Source organism: Amphiprion ocellaris, chromosome 24 (assembly GCF_022539595.1).
Source record: "Amphiprion ocellaris isolate individual 3 ecotype Okinawa chromosome 24, ASM2253959v1, whole genome shotgun sequence".
Lineage (NCBI taxonomy): Eukaryota > Metazoa > Chordata > Actinopteri > Pomacentridae > Amphiprion > Amphiprion ocellaris.
This window is the reverse complement of record NC_072789.1, coordinates 3,419,220-3,442,539: the sequence shown is the minus strand read 5'-3', so window position 1 is coordinate 3,442,539 and position 23,320 is coordinate 3,419,220. Positions and strand designations below refer to the sequence as shown.

The 23,320-nt window shown below is 38.2% G+C and overlaps 1 protein-coding gene across 3 annotated transcripts; it reads left to right on the top strand.

The window, feature by feature from the left end:
• Positions 1-2,028: 2,028 nt before the first annotated feature.
• tubgcp3 (tubulin, gamma complex associated protein 3) lies at positions 2,029-22,683 on the top strand. 3 transcript variants are annotated; one of them, XM_055008663.1, is made up of 23 exons: positions 2,029-2,210; positions 3,198-3,305; positions 4,168-4,235; positions 4,429-4,506; positions 4,619-4,827; positions 6,374-6,546; positions 7,550-7,662; positions 9,234-9,359; positions 9,467-9,535; positions 10,598-10,730; positions 10,811-10,977; positions 12,743-12,853; positions 12,961-13,069; positions 14,102-14,291; positions 14,429-14,564; positions 14,795-14,863; positions 14,979-15,114; positions 16,212-16,300; positions 16,678-16,809; positions 17,864-18,004; positions 18,088-18,204; positions 18,299-18,393; positions 20,431-22,683. In XM_055008663.1, exons 1-23 carry the CDS (start codon positions 2,135-2,137, stop codon positions 20,495-20,497), a joined length of 2,712 nt encoding a protein of 903 aa, XP_054864638.1. In that variant the 5' UTR covers positions 2,029-2,134; the 3' UTR covers positions 20,498-22,683. The 3 variants fall into 3 exon arrangements, with proteins under 3 accessions (XP_054864638.1, XP_054864639.1, XP_054864637.1); XM_055008664.1 differs by having other exon boundaries at positions 18,299-18,408; positions 20,427-22,683; XM_055008662.1 differs by having other exon boundaries at positions 12,961-13,120.
• The last annotated feature ends 637 nt before the right edge of the window (positions 22,684-23,320 follow it).

The following is a 23,320-nucleotide window of genomic DNA, read 5'->3' as shown; positions in this document are numbered from 1 at the left end:
TCTTATATTTCCACTTTTATTTGCTTATTCTTTTATAGAATTTTTTTTAAAATTTGGCACTCTCATTACTCCATAGTCCGGGTTCAAAGTACCCCAACACCCTGATGTTGCCGTCCACACACACGGTGCTGAAATAAAAACAATAATAATAATAAACTTGATTCTACTATTTGAACTTAAACCTTGTGTTTACGTTCAAATTTTTTAATAATCAACTTTTTTGTTCAGTACCTAATAGAAAAAAAGTTTAAATATTAGTTTTATCACCCTACACCCTGTTATTTATTGTGTTGTGAGTAGTTTGCCTATGAATCAAGAAAAGCCCTACAAAAGTCACATAAAATACAGCTTTACCTGACTATAATATATGGCAATTATGTTAATTCTGGGAAACAACCTGTAAAAGACAAGACAAGACAAGACAAGATAAGCTAGAGCTTTATTAATACCAAGGGAAATTCTTGTATTGGTCAAAAAATACATAATAATAAATATAACTGCCTATCAGAAAAGCAATGTTATAAATATGATACACTGCTAAAAATATAAAATAAACAAGCCTAAATAAAGTTAGAACTAATAGCAACAATTAGGCAGTAAATTATATTGCACATAATAATAAAATATTGCGCAGAAAAATTTAAATATTGCATATGTAACTGAAATATTACACCTGAAAATTAAATGCTCAAAATTAATTATTGAATATTTTAAATATTATGGCTAACACCTTACAGTAGTATTATTAATTGTGGAAATTAATTTGACTAATTTTGAACAAGACTTATGACCCCTACAAAATTAGACACGAAAACTCAGCAAATTAAAAAAGAATCCATGGATCCCCTAAAAGCATGTGCAGTTTTTTTTTTTGTGCGGTATTTTGTGTTTATTTATTTCCTTGCTCTTTTTATTTATTCACTAATTAATTTATCCATTAGGTAAAGCACAATCTTGTAGCATGCCACTGCTAATAAGAGGTCAGAAAGGCAAAATTAAAAAAAATAAAATAAATAAAAAATAGAAAAACGTTCAGATATTCTTTCCTTTCAGTTTTTTACTCCATGTTTTATAAATTAATGCGACAGTAAAAGTGATAAACACATTGGTGAATCGATCAGTTTCTAATTAGCTGGGGTCAGAAGGGTCAGAACCAAAATCCGCGGTGCTCCGTTTCAGGAGGGAAATATTTTCATTCAATTGTCCAACCGCTGTTTCCTGGAGACGCTTTTCGGCGGGTTCTGTTGAAACACCAGAGTAAAGGTAGCTATGGCAACAATAGCCGGTTCTGGTTTCAACCTTCAAAATAAAAGTCCTATGCAACAGATTTATTATTTTTTTTTAATATATTGTATTTATTTATTTATTTATTTTTAGGGACTGCGAGAGCATCTGTTGGGTTTTCCCTGGTACCTTGTACTATTGCTCTTTTTAAATATAGAATGAATACCTTATATTTTATTATAGCTTTATTGATGGCAACGACACATTCACAGATTGTACAAAAATATACCTAATTTCACATAGGCATTAGTTACATTTTTTGAAAAAGAGATTAATAGCAATAATAAAGAAAAAACCAAATATAATTCACCAGTTGTTTGTCAAGAAATAAAAAGGCTGTAGTTTTAAATAGTCCAAAGCAGCTATGGTCAAAGCGATCAAAACAGTGATTCTGTAAAATAAGAGGTAACAGACACAGACAAACAAATACAACTGATAAAATAGACAAAATCAATAAGAAAACAATATTAATAAGAGTCATTCTGCTATTATATCCCAAATAAGCAATTTTTAGGAATACTTGCAATCAATTGACGTTGCGTTTATTGTCAAAATCAACTGTTTAACACTCCTTTATTGAATCGTTAATGATCATTTACAAAAAGCCAGGGTTTCTCTCTTTTACCTCCCTTATTACGTCAACTGTTCTGAAATTATTTAAACAATCTATTGTGAATTTCTGTGCTTTTACTTTGAAATAAAGATGGTTTTAACGCCTGCTGCGTCCTGTTAGCTTGACTTAGCCTGTCAAAATGGCGTTGTTCGTAGTGGGAAGCTGGAGCTAGTTCATATTGCTCAGTCGCATTTATTGAATTATTCGGCAACACACGAAACGTTTGCCGCTGACACCATGGCAACTCTGGATCAGAAATCACCCAACGTCCTCCTCCAGAGCCTCTGCTGTAGAATCACAGGGAAAAGCGAAGGTACATCACTTAGCGTTAGCATGCTCCGCGCTAGTGCAGTACTGGCTATTCGGGGAATGTCACAACGAACCTCATTCAAAAAAGCCCGTCTTTTTGTGATTGCGTTCTTTATTGCGGAACATACATACTTCACACAAAATTTCCAAACATCAGGTGAATCCTTAACGTCGACTGGTTAATTCGGCTGACAGATTTATCACCAGGAAGATGTAATTTCATGAATAATTCAACGATTTTAACAGCGTGCGTCGGTTAACCCGATATGTTTTCGTGGCGGAGTATTGGAGGAAACGGGTGAAGTTCCACTGAAATAACCGCCGCTTCGTCTTTAGGACATATGCCGAACTGAAGATAGCATATTATTTGTTTCTTTGTCCGTAAACAAGCCCAGTCTTATCCGCCACATCAACCGATTAAGAATAAATTTACTGATTTTGGAAGCTACCACTTTAGCTGTGGGCTTCATGAACGCAGCTAAAGATGCTGCACATCCCGGTTAACAGCTGCCACTGTAGTACACCGTTATTTCTGGTTTTATAAAGAGAGCAGCTGTTCATTTTATCCGTCTGTGATCAGCTCTCTCGCTGATCAGTGTAGTGTTTTCATGGCTATTGGATCACTAGTGCTAGCTGCAGGCCTCTGCTGTGTACAGACATTTCAGTTGAGGGTTAGCCTGGTGGGCATAGGTGGAGAGATATCAATCCTGTGATCAAATGCATCAAACCTTTGCATTTTGGCATGACTGGATGAGTCAAGTCACTGGAAGAGTCATCCACACTCACTGAATCCCATTATTTACCATTATTTTCTAATTTACACCTGCATCCCAGTATATAAGCTCAGAAGTGTTATATTGTGCATGTGCAACTATTTGAAAATGAGTAGGAAAATGGGAGGTAACGTCTCCTGATCCCTACTGTTGCTCATTACTACAATCCCACAACATGCTACCCATTTTCCGTGACCACTTGACATTTGTTTTTCCAGCTGAAGTTGCCCACCAGTTCCAGTATGCGGTGCGAGTTATTGGCAGTAATTATGCCCCCACGATCGAACGAGACGAGTTCCTGGTGTCGGAGAAGATCAAGAAAGAATGTAAGTGACATTTGGACTAGTAATAACCCCCTCTGTGATAACAAATTTATAGCATAGGTTACAGGACTGCTATCACAGAAGTGAGGAACTGATTTTGTGTCTGTCTCTATTGCACTCAGGTATTTTTTAATGTGTGCTCCCCGTGTGCACATTAGTTTCTGAGCTGGAGCCACTCCACAAAGACCCTGAAAATCTTTATTGCACCATCAAATCCCTGTTGACTTTTAGAGTAACCAAGGTAGCGCCATTAGTGGGAAAACATTGATCCAAGCCATGATGCAGACAATAAAACAAAAATAGCACAACACTTACTGTACAGATTATTTATATCATCCCATTTCCTCAGGTTGGCATGCAGGTTAAGGTTTTTTTTTTCTTGAGAGTTGCCGTTAAAGCAACGACTGGATTTCTGCATTAATTCTTAATGTGATTAAGTCAGGCATTTAAATATGTTTACCTTGAGTCATATGAGCACATTAAGTCATTTATTCCAGTAACACCGACAAAACAGCTGCAGGAATACTATTTGTCATGCAGCTCTACTGAACCAAAAGCTCGTTTTATGTTGGGTTCAAAGTTACAGTTCTGTCGTGCCTTTTTCTTTTCAAATGTGGACGGGGATTACTGGGGTTGTTTTGGTTTCAGGAGTTCTTAAAATAAGCCAAAATAAGTCATTAAAGTTATCATGGTCTCATTGATACAAATACTTTTCTTATTTATAGCAAGCTCTGCAGTCTGGCAGAACTAATTCATTTTCTTACTCTGTAGTTTCACATCCCAAATACAGGTAGTACAGCAGCATTTCCAGCTTTGAAATGTTTTTAATGAGCAGCTAACAGAGTTTGTGTGAATGCTGTTGCAGTGCTGAAGCAGAGGAGAGAAGCAGATGCTGCTCTGTTCTCGGAGATGCACAGAAAGCTTCAGACACAGGTTGGTGTTTCTTTTTGTACTGTTTCCTCAGCCAGTACATGTACTAACTTCACTGGGTTCAGATTGACGGGAAATATTGCTCATATTAGTTCTGTATTAGTTTATATACGAGTTTGGCTTATATTTCTACATATTATGGTCTCATTTTGGTTTTTGGATGTTATCTTATATTTTGATTTTTGCTGTTTGCCAGGGTGTTTTGAAGCATCGCTGGTCGGTTCTCTACCTGCTGCTTAGCCTTTCTGAAGACCCCCGTAAACCGTCCAGCAGGGTGAGACGCACACGATGTCTTCAAACATTTTCCAGAAGCTTTTGTCTCTGCTTTTTTGGTTGAGTTGATTTTCTTTCCGATTGTTATTCTCGCTATCTTCAATCCCCCTCAGGTTGGAAACTATGGGGCTCTTTTCGCCCAGGCCCTGCCCAGGGACGCCCACTCCACCCCGTTCTACTGCACCCGTCCCCAGAGCCTGGCCCTGGGCTACGCCGAGAGGAGCACCGGCCTCTCCGCCAGCGTCGGGACCAGCGGGATTTCCAGTCTTGGAGTGTACACACTGAACGGGCCCACACCGACGCCACAGTCGCTGCTGTCCGGGTGAATAGTTTCATGTGAACTCATGCACTCGTTAATAGGCAGTTTGCATGTACTTTAAATGGTCTGAGCAGGTGGACTTTATAAAGGTCCAGATGCACTTGCCAAACCCATACTAAATTAATCAGCATCTCTCCGACAGTGTGAACAGATTTCTTTTTTACACCTTTAAACTTGGCTCGTTCATCAGACGTGTTTAAGCTCGTTCACCCGGGGAGAGCAGCGTTATTAATCTGATGTTCTGAAAAGCACCGTGCCAGATACAAGAAGCATCAATTAACAGCTTGCCTCTCAGCCCTGACCTCTTATAACGCTGCTTTATGGCGCATCAGAAGGCCATTTAATTCCATTTATCCTCATTAATAATGCAGGACTCCTTCGTTTATAAATGACCATCGAGCTGCCTGGGCTCATCTCGGAGTCGGGAAAGGGCAACTCCTCACTTGAAAACACCAAACAGTTGTCGTGGAATTAAGTTAGAATTTACACTTTGGACAACACGCAGCACTAATGCCTTCATTATACAAAGATGTGAATTTTTAAAACGTTGATAAGAGCTGTGATGGTGGAAAAGTGTTTGTATTGAGCGGGGAAGCCGCTGTTAACTTGTACTGTTGATTTTATTTAGTGTTATCACATTTTCATAGTCATACATTTTATATTGATTGATTGAAGCAAACTTCTTTAAAGTGAATCTTATTTATTTTGAATGTGACCTCTGATTCTACAAAGCAAACTCTCCATGTCCAAAATTTTGTTCTCTAAATGAATTTGGTTGTTTCCGTGTCCTAATCCAGGGGTGTCAGACTCATTCAGCCCAGTTTGATCTCATGTGAAACACAAAATGACAAAAATAAAACATTAAACACAAGCGAGACAAAGAGGAAGCACAAAACGACAAGAAAGAGAAACAAAACGACAAAAACATGAGACAAATTACAAAAGTCAGACAAAAAAAGACAAAAAACAAGACAAAATGTCACAAAAATGAAACACAAAATTACTAAATTGAGACACAAAATGACAAAAGCATGAAGCAAAATGACAAAAACGATACACAAAACAATAAATAAAGCAAAACACAAAATGACAAAAAAAACGACACGAAACAACACAAGAGACAAAAAATTTGACAAAAGTTACAAAGCGACAAAAACATGGACAAACAACAAAAAATGAGACAAAACGAAACGATAAAAATGGCACTCAAAAGAATGAATAACGCAAAATGACAAAAATAAGACAAAAACCACAAGCGAGATGAAAAGGAAACACAAAACAACAAAAACAAGAAACAAAACGACAAAAACATGAGATGAAAGTCAGACAAAAAAAGACAAAAAAAGCAACAAAAACAAGACAAAATATTACAAAAATGAGACACCCCAAACTTATGAACTGTTCTGTATATTGTAAAATGCAAGCAAGCAAACTGCATTTGATATTTAAACATGAGCCATGTGATTTCCAGACGCTAGTAAAAGGACAATGCACTTGTCACAGCAACTTTTAAATGCATATATTAACAGTGAATGTGTTTTCATTTCAGTCAACCTCCTCAATCTGCAGCTGCTCAGCCTCTGGGCTCACGTTTAGCATGGGCTCTTCCTTTAAGCTCCTCCCCTTCCTCTGCTCTGGCTCCGCCCACCGCTCGACCACCGCTCGGGCCTCCAGTTCCGGCCACCAGAGTGATCCGTCCTCGACGAGACGGCGATGCAGCCGGTGAGTGACACGTATAGAAACGGGATGAAACGATTCCTGTAAGAGAAAGTGAAAGCGATGAGTTGTGTGTATTGGATTTACTATAAAGATGCTCTTACCATTGATAATAAACACGATAAGGTAGATGCATTAAGTATTGCATTTATTGTAGTGCACAGATGAGGCTCTGAGCAGATCTTTTTGCTTTTATCACCATCTTAAAAGCTCTTTTACGCTGACTTTAACCCTCATGTCGTCCTGCGGGTCAAAATTGACCCGTTTTAACGTTTGAAAATGTGGGGGAAAAAAAATTCACAGTGAAACAGTGATGTCCACATTTTCAACATTTTTGGGAAATATTTGAACATTTTTTGGTGGAAAAAAGGACATGTTAAAAATGTTACTTCAGAACTTTCACAAAAAAAAATTCGCTGGATTTTGGTTGATTTTTATGTGAATGTTCTTAAAGAAAATATTAGAAGTTTTACTGATACATATGTAATCACTTTAGATATTTTTAGGATTTTTTTTGGAAGAGTTTTACTCATTTTTTGAAAATATTTACAAGAATTTTTGTGCCAATTTTGGGGGATTTTTTTTTTTTTTTTAAATCAAACTTTTAAAGGAAACTTTTAAGGACTTATTGGAATTTTCTTCCTGAAGGTTTTGGAAATTTTCAGAAATTTGGGGGATTTTTTAAAAATAAAACTTTCAAGGGAAAAAAGGAATTATTGGAATTTTCTTCCTGAAGGTTTTGGAAATTTTCAGAAATTTGGGGAATTTTTTTGCTGATTTTTGGATTTTTTTTCAGACAAGGAAAATATTTTTTTGGTGCCCTTAAGTGAAGACAACAGGAGGGTTAAGCAGCTTCCTCTGTTCTCCAACGTCTCTCTTTTGGTTTGTTTTTGTTTATTTATCTGAGAAATGCTGACTCTGATTCAGGTTTTTCCTTTCAAACTGAGATCACAGACCGTATCTCTGATGTTCACTGGATTCTCTGTGTTGTCGTCCTCTGCCGGTGCAGGTGAGGTGAGCGAGGCAGCGCTGGTACGTGACATCCTCTACGTCTTCCAGGGAATAGATGGCAAGTTCATCAAGATGAACGCCCAGGACAACTGCTACAAAATAGACAGCAAGGTACCTGAAGCGGCATCAAGTGTTGTAAAGCTGTTAATAGACGAATCAGTGCAGCGGGTTGCATTTATTACCAACAGTCCAGTTCAGATCATCATCCCATAATGACTGCTGCAGTTAATGGTCACTATTGTTAACTGTTCACTTACTCCAAGATCATTCTTTCATGTTAGGCAGAGTTGAAATCGTCCAGATTAGATGATATGATACCAAGACTGTTTTTGATTGGACTTTAAAGGAGCGATTCAACAGATCAATATCAACCTTTTTGGCTCCAAGCCGCATCGACCTCCACTTTCTCTTTTCTTTTGTCCGTCCTGTCAATTTCTTTGACCTCCCCCTGTGTCGTAATATCGATAGCAGGGCCATAGATGGAACTTGTCCCGTGTTCGCTCAGTGGCACTAAACATAGACCCGTGGTCAGTCTGCTGACACTGTCCTGATGGGGAGGGAGCCACAGAGAATACATTAGTCAAGGAGGGAGATATTTTGGCTACTTCTTCTTTGGTCACTTAACTTCTCTGTAGAGCTGCGTGGATAAAAGGTTTTGTTAAACGCATGAAAGTTTAATGCTTCCTTAAATGTGAACTCTCCTCGGACTGGAAGGCCAATCTGTTACTGCAAGAAGGCCATGCCAGCTATAGTGGGAACATAATTTAAATTCCATTAATCCATCTGATGTAACTCAGAGATTTCCAAAGGAGGTGCATTACAGATGATCCTTGTTGAAAGTGTAGTTAAAATTCTAATCAACATACCATTATAACTCTTGTTAACACAGCAAAGCTGAATGCTCAGCAGGAGTTTTATGCTTTTTTTTCATGTTTACTAGTTGGTTTAACTCTCATGTTGTCCTGCAGGTCAATATTGACCTGTTTTAAAGTTTGAAAATGTGGAAAAAATATATATATTTTCACAGTGAAACTTCTGATGTCCACATTTTCAACATTTTTGGGAAATCTTTGAACATTTTTTGGTGTAAAAAAGAAATGTTAAAAATGTTTCTTAAGAACATTCACAAAAAAAATCAACCAAAATCCAGCGAATTTCGCTTAAAAAATTCAGCAAAAAAGTTTCAATGGACAACACAAGTGAGACAAAAAACACAAAACGGCAAAAAACAGCACAAAACAGCAACTAAAGCAAAACACAAAATGACAAAAATAAGAGAAAAAAACACAAGCGAGACAAAAAGGAAGCACAAAATGGCAAAAACATGAGACAAGCAACAAAAATCAGACAAAAAAGACAAAAAACAAGACAAAATATTACAAATATTAGACACAAAAGAACAATGAACAATCTAGTATTTTAATTTATGATTAAAACAACTTGTCATGGTCTAGAAATTATTTTAAATTTAAAGTTTTACAAATTCACAATTTGCAGTCAATGTCTTCTCTGTAATTTTTACACTTTACAAAGTCGTGGCACGGCCCGGATTGGAACCTCTGGAGGTCCGCTTTTGGCCTGTGGGCCACATGTTTGACACCCCTGGTCTAGAGGTTCATTTTTTACTTATCTGTGACTGTTTCATGTCTTTATGTGCTGCTATGTGTCCTCTGCCTCACTAGGTGGTGCTGTGCAAGTCCCTCAGGGACACCAGCAGCCGACTGGCCGAACTGGGCTGGCTCCACAACAAAGTCAGGAAGTACACCGACGCCAGGAGTCTGGACCGGGCCTTTGGATTGGTCGGACAGGTGAGCCTGTCTCTGCCATGTGTATTCACTGTCCTAGTTGGATGTTTTTTCTTTGCACCTAAACCTCCACTCATGTTGCCTCTGTGCGTCCTCGTCTCTCTCCTCAGAGTTTCTGTGCCTCGCTCCACCAGGAGCTGAAGGAGTACTACAGGCTCCTCTCTGTCCTCCACTCACAGGTAATCAGGTTAACGCTTACAGGCACCAAAAATGTTTAGAAGTCGATGCCATAAAAAGATTTGGATCATGATTGTGGTGCACAAAAACACATTTCCTCTGTTCAAAATGTCACAGCTGTGTTGAAGAAATGTACCTGTTTTCTGAACATCACCCTCAAGAAAATGTGTAACCTCAAGTCCCAGTTATTTCATATAAAATGAAAGAAATTAGAAAATATTATACTTTTCCACTTTTCACACAGGATTAGTATGACCTGGGGATCTCTGGTAATTTTTGTTTCTTGCAGTGCATTTGCACAGGATTAGCAAAGTGTGTATTTTACTCGAATTTACTGACAGTGAAGCCCGGATATGATGTTAAATCTGTGCACGTCGCAACATCCGCTGTGGTATGTAGTCGTGGCAACAGTAAATATGTCAAAGCAGCAACGTGACTTGAGAACAGTGGGAAGCGTTGTCAGGATAACCAGCTGTCAGGGCGTTTGTATTCAGCCTGTTGAAAGATATTCCTAGAAAAATGTTTCTTACTGCATGCTGCTACGTATGTCATCCTTCTCAATATCCTCCCAAGTTTCCCTCTTTTTGTTGATCTGATTTCGCCGTTTCTGTGAATGGTCCATAGGCCTACTCCTGCATTTGCACCTAAAATGCTGACAATAATTTCCGCCCCAGCCTCCATAATTCAACCGGGAAAGAGGTAGAAAAAGGCGCGCAATAAAAAATAAAAAAAATTAACTAAAAAACCCCGCAATCACTGAGATGCAGATTCACACGGGACTAATATTATCACAGGATGTCGGTGTTTGGCGCAATATGGTAGGTAGTTTGTGGTGGAATTTTTACTTTATAAATTACAGACACGATTCGTGCGGATTCGTGCGGAATTAAGATCACAGACATCCTCCGCAATTATTACAAATCATCATTGGTCCTGAGGTAAGACTAATCCCGTGTGAATTGGGCTTTTGAGACAAACCTGATTACGCATGGTATTTTGATGTCTTTGACTGAACAAATGCTTCTGATCGTTGTTTATTGCTGATCCGTGTGTTTGTGTTGTAGCTGCAGGTGGAGGATGACCAGGGTGTGAACATGTGCACAGAAAGCAGTTTGACTCTCAGGAGACTGCTGGTCTGGATGTACGATCCCAAAGTCCGACTCAAAACGCTGGCCGCCCTCGTCGACTACTGCCAAGGTGGGTTGGGTTTGTCCTCGCCATGAGTGTTGCATTTGAGCATCAGGTGAATATGAAAGTCCCTGCACCGTGTCATTCAGGTCGTAAGGGAGGCGAGCTGGCTTCGGCAGTTCACGCCTACGGGAAAACTGGAGACCCGCAGATGAGAGCGCTGGTTCAACACATCCTCAGCCTGGTGTCGCACCCCATCCTCAACTTCCTCTACAGGTGGATCTACGACGGAGAGCTGGAAGATACCTACCATGAGGTACACACTCCTTTCTGATCTTTTCTGTGTGTCTGTTTCTTGGAGAATCTTCAGTAGAACTCGTCTCACACACTTCAGATACCGCTATAGTTTCAGTGATAATCAAAAGCTGTGATTATAATCAGCCGGGATGTAATGCGGTGCATCCAAAGCTTAATGAGTGAGCCGAAAGCCGGCCTCCCCGAGGTACTTTTACAGAGAATTTACAGCTCATTTCTGGAACTCTTCAACTGCTCTGACGTTTGACCCCAGTGAGAGGGAACATTACTGAGAAGAGGAGGGAGGAGAGAGCGACAGAAATAAAGAAAGAGAGGCGAGCTAGGACAGCCTCTTAAATGAGAACTGATGAGAGGAGCGTAATGGAAACCACAGTGATGGATGTGTCTCCTTTACTTCTCCGTGCCCTTCCCCTCTTTCCGTTTCCCCTCACACAAACACTATTTATGTTTCCGGCATTAACCATTACTTAACACCGGACTTTGGTTTTAATAGCTGTGTTTAAGAACACAGAGGGGAAATTATTGCACTTTTCAGGAGCAAAACTACCCAGAAGATCACATATACAGTCCATTTAAACACATGGAATAAACTACAGCTGTAATTACGGCTCACAGAGGCCTAAATACATGTGATGTTACTGGTTGCAAAATTACACAGCATGATGTGGCCATATTGTAATATATTTGTGTGTATAAACATCTGTTTACATGTTAGGTAAATATGTTTTCTTCGGTGTTAGCATATTGAAAAATCTGCAACCTTATTCTTGTTAGTAAATGTGATATATGCCCTTCTTTTGTGGCACTATTTAAAATGTCAATAAATATAAATAAAGCAGGACCTCATAGAGTTAGAAAATAATTATTTATCTGTATCATAATGATGTATTAACAAGCCATGTACAAAACTTTGCACATATTTATCATGTTGCAGTTAAAAACCACTTCTACTACCAGTTGTTGTGGTTCTACCAGTGCCGTTATTACTACTATAACTAGTCCCGTAAACCAGCCAGTCAAACAAAACTATTTTTTGAATCAGCTCATTTTATTATTGTTCAGCTAATGGGAAGGTGGTTGTTATTAAATTGGGACGGTTATTTAGTTGACATTTTAGTGATATCCTGTCATTTTTTATTAATAAGTGATTGTTTCCATAATAAATAATGATGGAATTTGTAAAGACATGATCATAATGAACATAAAAACACATTAGTTTTATTACTTTTAATAAAAATGTATGCAAGATATGTCCCTGAATTATATATTGACCTGGACAATTTTTGAGCCATTTTGGACAATTTTCTTCTTTTACGGAACCTAAAATCTAACAGTTGGTATATTAACACTGATATTTCAAACACAAAATGTAGGCGTCTGGGACACTGCTTCATAGAGATGGCTTCAAAGTGACCCTGACAGTTGGAAATGATCAACAGACAGCGTACACATCCTTCAGCTGTCCCATTAGAAAGCCAGCTGAGGCTACTGTGCTACTCTCTGAAATAAAAGGACTGTCTAAGTGAACGTGACAAAGGATGAAAACCTCTGTCAGGGAGCTGCTTGTTCACTGTTTGACCTTTAACTTCATTCTTGTCAAAAGCTACTTTAGACTCCCATTCATTCTCAGTGTGAGTGGAATCAGTTCCACAGGAGATAAATGTGTTTCATTAGAGTGTATTATATCCGGAACTAGAGTGAAAGTACCTGATCAGATTGTTAAACCTCCAACTAAACCGAGTTGGGGTGTGTGTTTGTGTTCGCAGTTCTTTGTAGCATCGGATCCCAACGTGAAGACGGATCGTCTGTGGCATGACAAGTACTCCCTCAGGAAGTCCATGATCCCCTCGTTCATCACCATGGACCAGGCCCGCAAGGTGCACACACCGTTACACATGGCTTTATTTTTCTGCTCGTGGACACAGCCGAGACGGAAAACGACTGCAAAATGACGCTAAGACGACTCGCTGTCTTGTCCCTGTAGGTTCTGCTGATCGGTAAATCCATAAACTTCCTGCATCAGGTTTGTCATGACAGGACGCCGCCGGGAAAGATCACAGCAGCGTCCAAGTCTGCAGACACTCCTAAGGATGGCAAGAGTCTCCCTTTGTCTCAACACCTCATAATGGGACATTTGATGCTGGGTAGAAATAATATTAAGCACGCTGCATCATGCTGAAAGTCAAAAGAGCAATAGTAATAGCATTACAGTCCTTTTACATGGAAATAAAATATTGTTTTGTTTTGTTTCTTGTTTTTAGCAGCTATTTTTTTCCACTGTTGTTATTGAATCAGATCTACTAATGACATCACTGGCTGATAAAGAGCCTCTTTTTTTGTTCTGTCCTCGTCGTATTGATAGTATTATATTGATGAATGCTAGTGGACTGGCAGTGATCGATGCTCTTACTGCTCACTGGCCTTGTCCTTCTTTTGACTGTGGAGAGAAAAGAGACATACTTAGCCATATTCTATTGATTCGGACTGTAGGACTTGATCTGACCAGTTTGATCTGGTGCTTTTACTGTATGAGCTGAAGGGCTGAAGAGGATATTAAAAAAAAAAAAATTATGTACATAAACCAAAAAATAAAAAAACATAAATAATAATAACCCAAATATAGAAGAAATATAGAAGAAAATTTGCAAAAAAAACCAAGATATATTTATATATAAAACTAATATATATATATGTATATATATGCTACTTTTTTTGTGAAATTGAAATAATATTTTTATATATAAAACATTTATTTATTTATAAAAGAAATATAGACAAAATGAAATATTTTCTAGAAAATAGAAATAATATTAAAAAAATATATAACTGATGTACTTCTGCAACAGTGGGTTTTACTGAGTTAAGTACCTTGAATGCAGAAATAAAATACATAACAAATACTTGTTTGGGAGTTAGTTTTGTACTCTCATTTTGTGTAAGAGCTTTGCAGCTTTTATTTAAATCGAAGTTACTCCTGTATATGCTTTCAGAACTCTAATATAAAATCTGTATTATTTAATTTTTGTGTTATTTCTTTAAAGTCATTAAATACATTAAATGCCACATGCAGTTTTTAAATAATCACAGCTAACGGTGTAATAATACTGGCTTCATTTGTCTCGTAGCTGCCGAGCTGCTGTCGGACCTAGAAGGAGCGTTTCAGGAGAAAATCGATGCCGCTTACTTTGACACGAGCAAATACCTGCTGGACGTTCTCAACCGCAACTACCTGCTGCTGGAGCACCTTCAGGCCATGAGGAGATACCTGCTGCTGGGCCAGGGAGACTTCATCAGACACCTCATGGACCTGCTAAAGTTAGACACACATACTTTTTACACTTTTGTTTTGTTACAAGTCTGTGGTTTACTGGTTATATTGGGCACAAGTGTAAAATATTAGATAGAACCTTGAGTTAGAAGTTTGATTTTGTTTTCTAATTGTTTCTTCCCAGACCTGAGTTAGCGCGTCCTGCCACCACTTTATACCAACACAACCTGACCGGTATCTTGGAGACGGCAGTCCGAGCCACTAACGCCCAGTATGACAATGCAGAGATCCTGAAGAGGCTGGACGTACGCCTGCTAGAGGTAGTTATATATTTATATATACTACTGTTCAAAAGGTTGGGCTCACCCAGTCAATTTCATATTTTCCATGAAAACTCACACTTTTATCCATGTGCTAACATAACTGCACAAGGGTTTTCTAATCATCAATGAGCCTTTCAACACCATTAGCTAACACAATGTAGCATTAGAACACAGGAGTTATTTGTCCTTTACTTCCACTGACTTTCCCTGTCTTTTGTTTTCTCCAGGTGTCTCCTGGTGATACAGGTTGGGATGTTTTCAGCCTGGACTACCATGTTGATGGACCCATTGCAACAGTAATACACACACTTTCTCATACAATTCCCAATCAGTTGTTTCTTACTGGCTCTTCAAATCAGCTCATATGCAGCTGGAAGTGTGTTAACGTCTATTTATTATGTTGTGTTTTAGGTGTTTACAAGGGAGTGTATGGGCCACTACCTGCGTGTGTTTAATTTCCTGTGGAGGGCCAAGAGGATGGAATACACACTGACTGACATTTGGAAGGGCCAGATGTGTAACGCCAAACTGCTCAAAACCATGCCTGGTACGTAAACAAGCGCACATATTGTGCTCAAGGACAGCTCTGCTGAAATGAAACTTCATTTTGCGTTCATTTTTTAGTGTTTACTGTTATTTCTCCACACACTTTGCTTTTAAGGATGTTTACATTTGCTTAATGTTTAATTCCTTTAATTGGATTAAACACAGCCCTGACAGTTTGATTTAAACCCCTGAACCTCAAGCAGTTTGTGGATGTGGGCTAATTTTTTATTTTTTTTTACTGCAGTATAAAGTCCAACACATTTATGGGAACAGCACAACCATGGCTAGAAGGAGAGAGAACTCAAAAATGTCTTCTGTGCAGTATGACTCAGTTATAATCCTATAAATCACAGAAAAGTTGGATTTCAACATTTTTCCAGTTGCCTGCATCCTACCGATGTTTTCCTACAAACATTTCCAATCATTGTCCACAGTTGTCTTCTATCTGCTTTTGTGTTAACACAGCCAGTCCCCCAAATTGTGCTGAGGACACACTTTATTTTCCTTTTTTACACAATTTTATCTACACAATCTGTTTAATACAAACATTTTTTTTGGCAAACTTTCAATAAGACATGTAAAAATATTGTAGTTTAAAGCTTGGATTTGGTTAAATTTCATGACATTATTTGTTCAGGGATGGTTGAAAGTTCCAGTTTCTGGATTTGATAAATGGTGTAATTTTGGTGGCATTTTTAAGGACAACTTCATTTCAAATCTTCCAATAGTTTTTGCGATGCAGAGGAATAAGTTGACACACGTCTTTTATATCAAAATTTCTGCAATCTACAGAAATGCAACAACAAAATGGGCTCCAAAAGCAATAAAAGTGCGATTTTATATACATAAATAGACCAACACACTACAATAAATATCAGGCTGTTTAACACAACTTTTAATGAAATTGTTTCTCCAGAGAGATCTGTGTTACATTCTGTTAAATAATATAAAATCAGTGTTTATAAAACATGAGGAAGTCACGTTAAAATCACCTCTGATATCAGTTTTGATCTATTTTATCATTACAAAACATCTTATTTGTCATTATTCGTACTGCATCCTGTATTGTCGCCTATCCTTGTGTGTTTTCCCCTCCAGAGCTGTCCGGCGTGCTGCACCAGTGTCACATCCTGGCCTCCGAGATGGTCCACTTCATCCACCAAATGCAGTACTACATCACCTTTGAGGTCAGGCCATTAGCAGAGCTGTTACTAACACGGGCTGTAAAGCATCAGTTAAAAAAAAAGAAGAAAGAAGCAGCGATCACAGGAGGAGGCAATCTGCTGCGTCTGTTAAATGCAACACTGCAGATTTACTGCAGCAGATTATTACACTCAAATTATGGATATATTTTTAGGCAAATTGAGAATATTTAACTGCAAATATTTCTTTGCTCATCTGATAAAGTATATATAAGGATTCCTAAAAACAAACATATAGACTGTGGACAGGAAGACGCCATTGTTATGTCTCAAGCGGATGCAGTAACATTCTGCTATCTGATTTTTAATAAAAGTGCACTATCCTCCCCATACATGAGTAGTAACCTGTGCGTTGTGTGTAGGTGCTGGAGTGCTCCTGGGACGAGCTGTGGAACAAAGTGCAGCAGGCTCAGGACCTCGACCACATCATCGCCGCCCACGACGTCTTCCTAGACACCATCATCTCAAGATGCCTGCTCGACAATAACAGCAGGGTAACACACTCTGCAGTCTCTGTTTTAATAGTAATTCTCCCCTTTTACACACTGGAAAAATGCCCCTCTCAAAACAAGAAAAAAAAAACTTTTTTCAAAGAACTTTTACCTTGAAATAAATGACACCTCCTAATTTGAGATGTATTAAACTTATTTTGAGTTGTATTATAGCGGCACTTCTCTAGATTTGTGACCACCTTGTACTTCAAATAAGATTACAAAGATTAATTGAAGCATTTAGAGATATAATGTCTTCTCACAGTTAGCTAGAAATCATAATATTTAGTTGTGTTTTGACAGCAGCTGTTGTCTTTTAGGGGAAGCCAGCTGTGCCCCAAAGCAGCTGTTTTTAACTCAAAAGTAGACATTTGCTTTTTGAACATTCATATTGAGTACAAAATGTAAGATGTATTTGACTTATTTTAGGTTGTATAACAGCAACATGACTCTAGATTTCAGACCACCTTGTCCTTGAAACCAGATAAAAAGTGTGATTTAATCATTTTAAGATATCCGTCTGCAAACAGTTGGTTGAAAATACATTAGTTATAAATATGACCGTGGTTCTTCCTCCCTCATTTATTAATAACTCTACACCATGTAAACAAGTTTAGTATTGAAATCAACTATTTATTTTTGAATTTGCGTGCAACACATTAGCAAACTGGACAATATGAACAAATTGGTGATTTTCCAATAAAACGCATTTACTTGAATCAAGTGAAGTTTATTTCTTACATCAAGATTGTGTAGCTTCTACAAATAACATCTCAGCTTGAAAAATGTATGAAAAGTAAAATGAACCTTGTTTCTTGTAAAATTCAACTCATAGCAAGATAATTTCAAGATTGTTTGACTTAGCAAGATATTTAAGATGCATTGTCTTAAAACAAGTCCCTCCATCTGCTGAAATGTCTCTTGTTCAGTGAATTTATCTTAAACCAAGTGGGATGAGACATTTTGACTAAAAATAAGACAAACAGACTTGGTAAGATTTAGAGTTTTTGCAGTGCACGTGCGTTTAATTCCGCTCTGTTGCCATGTGTCTATCCAGTCCCTTTTGAACCAGCTGAGGGCCATATTTGACCAGATCATCGAGTTTCAGAGCGCCCAGGACTCCCTCTACCGCTCAGCGCTGGAGGAGCTCACCCTCCGCCTGCAGTACGAAGAGAAGAAGCAGCAGAGAGAGGAGGAGGTAGGAGAGGATTTCTAGGCTAAATACAGAGGACAAATGAGTGGCAGGAACTTGTCTAAATTCATGTACGTCTTCTGATCCAGGGTCAGTGGGGAGTGACAGCCGAGCAGGAAGCAGAGGAGAAGAGGAGGGTTCAGGAGTTTCAGGAAACCATACCAAAGATGCGCTCCCAGCTCCGCATCCTCACCCACTTCTACCAGGTACACCCCGATCTACCCCACCTGGAACATATGTCTGATATTTACCTCATCCATGTGTCTGTCTGACCCATATTCCACCTCATCCTCCTCTCAGAGCATCGTCCAGCAGTTCCTGGTGCTGCTGATGACCAGTTCAGATGAGAGTCTGCGCTTCCTCAGCTTCAGACTGGACTTCAACGAGCACTACAGGTTTGGATTACAAAACTCACGTCCAACACACTTAATCCCAATAAAAACATTCCCTCATATGTGTTTAAAAATCTAGTAAATAGCTGACATAATCTGACATAATCTAAAGTGAACTTATTGCTGTCAGAGTCTCGCATCAGCGTCACTAAACATATGAAAAAACAGCAGTTATTTTACCCCAGATGTAGTTTTCCAGAATGTGTGGAAATCAGTCATCTTAACAATCAATTAATGTTTAAATACTTTAAGTCCTTGTTGCCGACCAGATCCAGTGGCTGTCTTCAGTCACTTTGAATCCTCCCATGATGTGATGTAATGTGTTTGATATCCAGTAATCAAACTGTGAATTTTACTGGTGATGCACAATATGCCAGTGTTTTTCAATCTCCTTTCCAGTTACAAATATATGCATATATTTTTCCACCAGCAGGTCTCTCCTGTAGTGGAATTAACATGTTGTTATGCCTACAAATATCATGACATGATATAAATGTGCACTTTGACAAAATCAGCAAACTGTAGTACTTCAGCATACATGTAAACCTATCTGTGCTGGTATTATCTGCCTGTGGGTGTTCATTTTGAGCCAGTGCTGGTATTTAATTTTAAAGCTGATGCCAAGAATGATGCTAAAATCCTCACACATCCTTTAATTTTACCAGTGTGAGCAGAAAAATTTTACCTGGAGTCTGAATCTGATATTTGTTTGGAACTTCAGCAACTGCATTTGTTTTGACCCAACAACCGTCGGAGCAAGGAACCAGCTGAGACTGAAGCACCATAATGACTATAAACACTGCAGTGTGGTATAAACTACACTCCAGGACCTATTTTAATTGTATAATTTAATTGTTGTATCTTTCACTCTTGCTTGACCTTTAACTCTCTGATCTCTAACACACACTGGGGGCTTTGAAAATGAGTGTCTTTCAAATAAATGGTACAAACTACACCATTTATATGAGCAAGAAACTGCGAAAAGCACAAGAAACTTTCTACAGTCCAAACTATTTATCTGCAAATCTAAATGTGAAATTGTGATATTTTATCAGAATCCCTGTATTTCACGTCAAAAATAACTTGGCAGTTCCAGTGAGATTCTGTAATAATCCAAAACTTCTGCACTATTCTGTACAACCAGAAAAGTGCAGTGAAGACAAAGTGTGGAAGTACAGCATCTTTAGTTAACCCTCCTGTTGTCTTCACTTATGGGCACTCAAAAAAATATTGTTTCTTTGTCTGAAAAAAAAAACCAAAAATTCTGCAAAAAAATTCCCCAAATTTCTGAAAATTTGCAAAACCTTTAGGAAGAAAATTCCAATAATTCCTTAAAAAATTCCCTTAAAACTTTTATTTTAAAAAATCCCCCAAATTTGGCAAGAAAATTCTTGTAAATATTTTCAAAAAATGAGTAAAAATCTTCCCAAAAAAGTCTTAAATATCTAAAGTGATTCCATATATATCTGTAAAACTTCTAATATTTTCTTTAAGAACAATCACAAAAAAAATCAATCAAATCAAAGATTTTTTTGTGAATGTCCTTAAGAAACATTTTTAACATTTCTTTTCTTCCACCAAAAAATTTTCAAAGATTTCCCAAAAATGTTGAAAATGTGGACATCAGAAGTTTCAATGAGAAAATATCTTTTTTTCCCACATTTTCTAACTTTAAACCAGGTCAATTTTGACCCACAGGACAACATGGAGGTTAAATTTCATACTTGTTTCATATTGCAAAGGAGACATTTTTCAGTGCTCTGTACTTCTATCCATGCTTGTACTGTTTCCTCAGAGGTGCAGGACTTTATATTACTGTGAAAAATGAGTCCACAGTGAGGAAAAAATGTGACAGGACTGAAAATTGCCCAAAAACAAGTCAGTGTAGTATCGGTTGATGAACTGCTCCCACTGGGAAGTTGTTGACACTCTGTAAATGTCAATGAGAGACTCTTTAGTGAAACGCTTTGCAGAGAAACCGCTGACACAGTTGCTGTCTCCGTCTTTGTTAAATACCATGTTGTAATTGACTCTCTTCAGGGCCCGAGAGCCGAGACTTCGAGCCTCGCTGGGCGCCACCCGGGGGCGACGATTGTCAAATATCTGACACGACAGCGACATGACTGACAAACGATATTTCTCGCATTGGAGCACTGGGGGCTGTGACATCACAGAGACTAATAGCAGACTTTTAAGCGTCGGGATGATGTCATGCCTTGGAGGAGCGGTCGCAGTATCACGGCGGCGACGGTCGCCAAGAGATGACATCACAGGGAAGTCGGCTGAGCGGGATCGCAAAGGAACAAACTTTCAGACACCCTGATTGGAAGGCTTCGGCAAGATTCCTGCAAAATACAAGTGAGTTTTGGAGGTGAGAAACGCTGCTGTCAGACTGAGCTCCCCGAGTCACACAGGGCCACCGTACATGGCATGCCTTATTAAAATGAGAAAAAAAAGCAAAACCTCTTTTTCTCAGTGTGGTTGCCAAAATCTAGTCCCAATGTATGTACATAGAGTTTATGCAAAAATGTATGTATGTGTATATGCATCTTTCCACATCGACACCTGTGGCTTTTTTCCATCTTCTCACTAGGGTTCGACCGATATATGGGTTTGATATCGCTATTTTTTCAATTTTGTACCCGTAGCAGTTATTAAAATCGATTTTAGTACAAATATTCAAGAGAGAGCTGCTGCTGCTGGAGGTTTGTTCTCGAAATTTGGACACACAAGGTTAACGTTTACCGGTTTATCGGTCTAACCCTAGTCCCTCTGCACTCTCCAACTTAAAATCCAGGGTTTTTTTAGTGCATCAGGTCAGCTTGACCACAATCATACAGGAGATGTGGAATTAAACACCACACACACTCACACAAAGATCATACAGACACAAAGCCATGCGGTTGCCTCCTTTATTCTTTCTTTTAATCAGATTCGTGAGAGGCTCCCTTACTGAGAATCAGCTGATGTAAAGAATGTCATTAAGGGTTAACTTAGTTTATATTTAAGTGTGGCTTCCCTTCATTTCCCCGCTTAGTTTCATGTCTGTATGAGATCATGTTCAGGAATACAATCCTCACAACAACCACAACAACCTCACTTCTTCTCGCTCCATAAACACACAGAAACTAGAAAAAAAATGTAAATATTTCCACGTTTAAATGATTATTTGTTCTAAATGTTAACTCAAGCAGTTTATTTTCTGAAAACGAGTCTATTCTGACATTATAAAGAAGAAAACAAGTTTATTTAAGTGAGGCTTAAAGAGGGTGTTCAAGGCGAGTTTATTCAGAACTGTAGCATCATTTCAGGATGGAAATAGAACCTTTATTAGCTTTCCTCCCTTCTGTTCTGCTCTGGATCACTATAACTTTTAGATTTGTTCATGTTGGTGTATTTAGCTCCTGAAATTCCACAGCACAAGCCTCACATACTTCCCGATACATTTAAATCTGAATATAAATGAGCAAATTAACATTTCTGAATCCAGGCGTGACCCAAACCTGAGCAGTGAAGTCTTCTTTGCTTCAGAAGTCGCATGGTGGATTTCCCTTTTGGAGTTTTCTTGAAAAAAACAAAAAACAAAAAAAAAAAAAAACTGTTCATTGAGGTTAGAAACCAAATTGTATTTTAATCAGCAAATTATACAATCAGCCGTGAATGCTGTGCAAAATCTGGTCTCCAGTCGAGGGTTTTAAAGGTTAAAAAAAAAGTAACGAGCCAGATTTACCCAAATTACGATCTTGTGCGCCTCCTCTTCCCTCTAACTCCCATTTAACTAAACAAAGTAATGTAAAAATGATACTCCAAGTAATGTTTTGTTGGCTTTTTTCATTTCAAAAGTTCTCCAGCAGTGTTGTTCAGATGTTTCTCTGGTTTACTCCTGCACATTACCAAACTGCAGTACATTTCAGGTTTGTAGAATATTCCTCCTCAGCAGCGTCACACGGTGACTTCAGGAACAGATATCCTCCAGGAACAGATATCCTCCAACATCAGCCCTGGATTCTCTGTGCACTTCCATAAATGTGTGTGCGGTGATGCTCCAGATTTAATTTTTATCGTCAGTGAAACAACTCGGTGCTGCGTACGGTCCGTAGACCGCTTTCCTGCTTTCTGACAATGACTTCCTTCCTATGTGTGTAAAGAAGCGAGTGAAATCAAACCGGCCCTGGGTTCAGCTCTTGTGCTCCGTCTGTTTCTCTGTATTCTACATTGTATAGCACATAATGTATAGAAAATAGGGATACAAACCATCCCGCTTCCTCTTTAATAAAATGTTTTTGTTTTTAATGAAGGTTCTTTGACTTTTTACTCCAGTAGTTGTACTGATCTCCTTCTGGGTTGCTTGAACTTACTGCCACCTCCTGGCTACGACTTAACCCTCCTGTTGTCCTCATTTACAGGCACAAAAAATATTGTTTCCGTGTCTGAAAAAAATCCTAAAATTCCGCAAAAAAATCCCCAAATTTCTGAAAATTTGCAAAACCTTCAGGAAGAAAATTCCAATAATTCCTTAAAAGTTTCCCTTGAAAGTTTTATTTTTTTTTAAAAATCACCCAAATTTGGCAAGAAAATTCTTGTAAATATTTTCCAAAAAATGAGTAAAAATCTTCCAAAAAAGTCCTAAAAATGTCTAAAGTGATTCCATATATATCAGTAAAACTTCTACTATTCTCTTTAAGAACATTCACATAAAAATCAACCAAAATCCAGCGAAATTCACTGGATTTTGGTTGATTTTTTTGTGAATGTTCTCAAACATTTTTAACATTTCTTTTTTTCCACCAAAAAATGTTCAAAGATTTCCAAAAAATGTTGAAAATGTGGACATCAGAAGTTTCACTGTGAAATTTTTATTTATTTATTTTTGTCACATTTTCAAACTTTGAAACGGGTCAATTTTGACCCACAGGACGACACGAGGGTT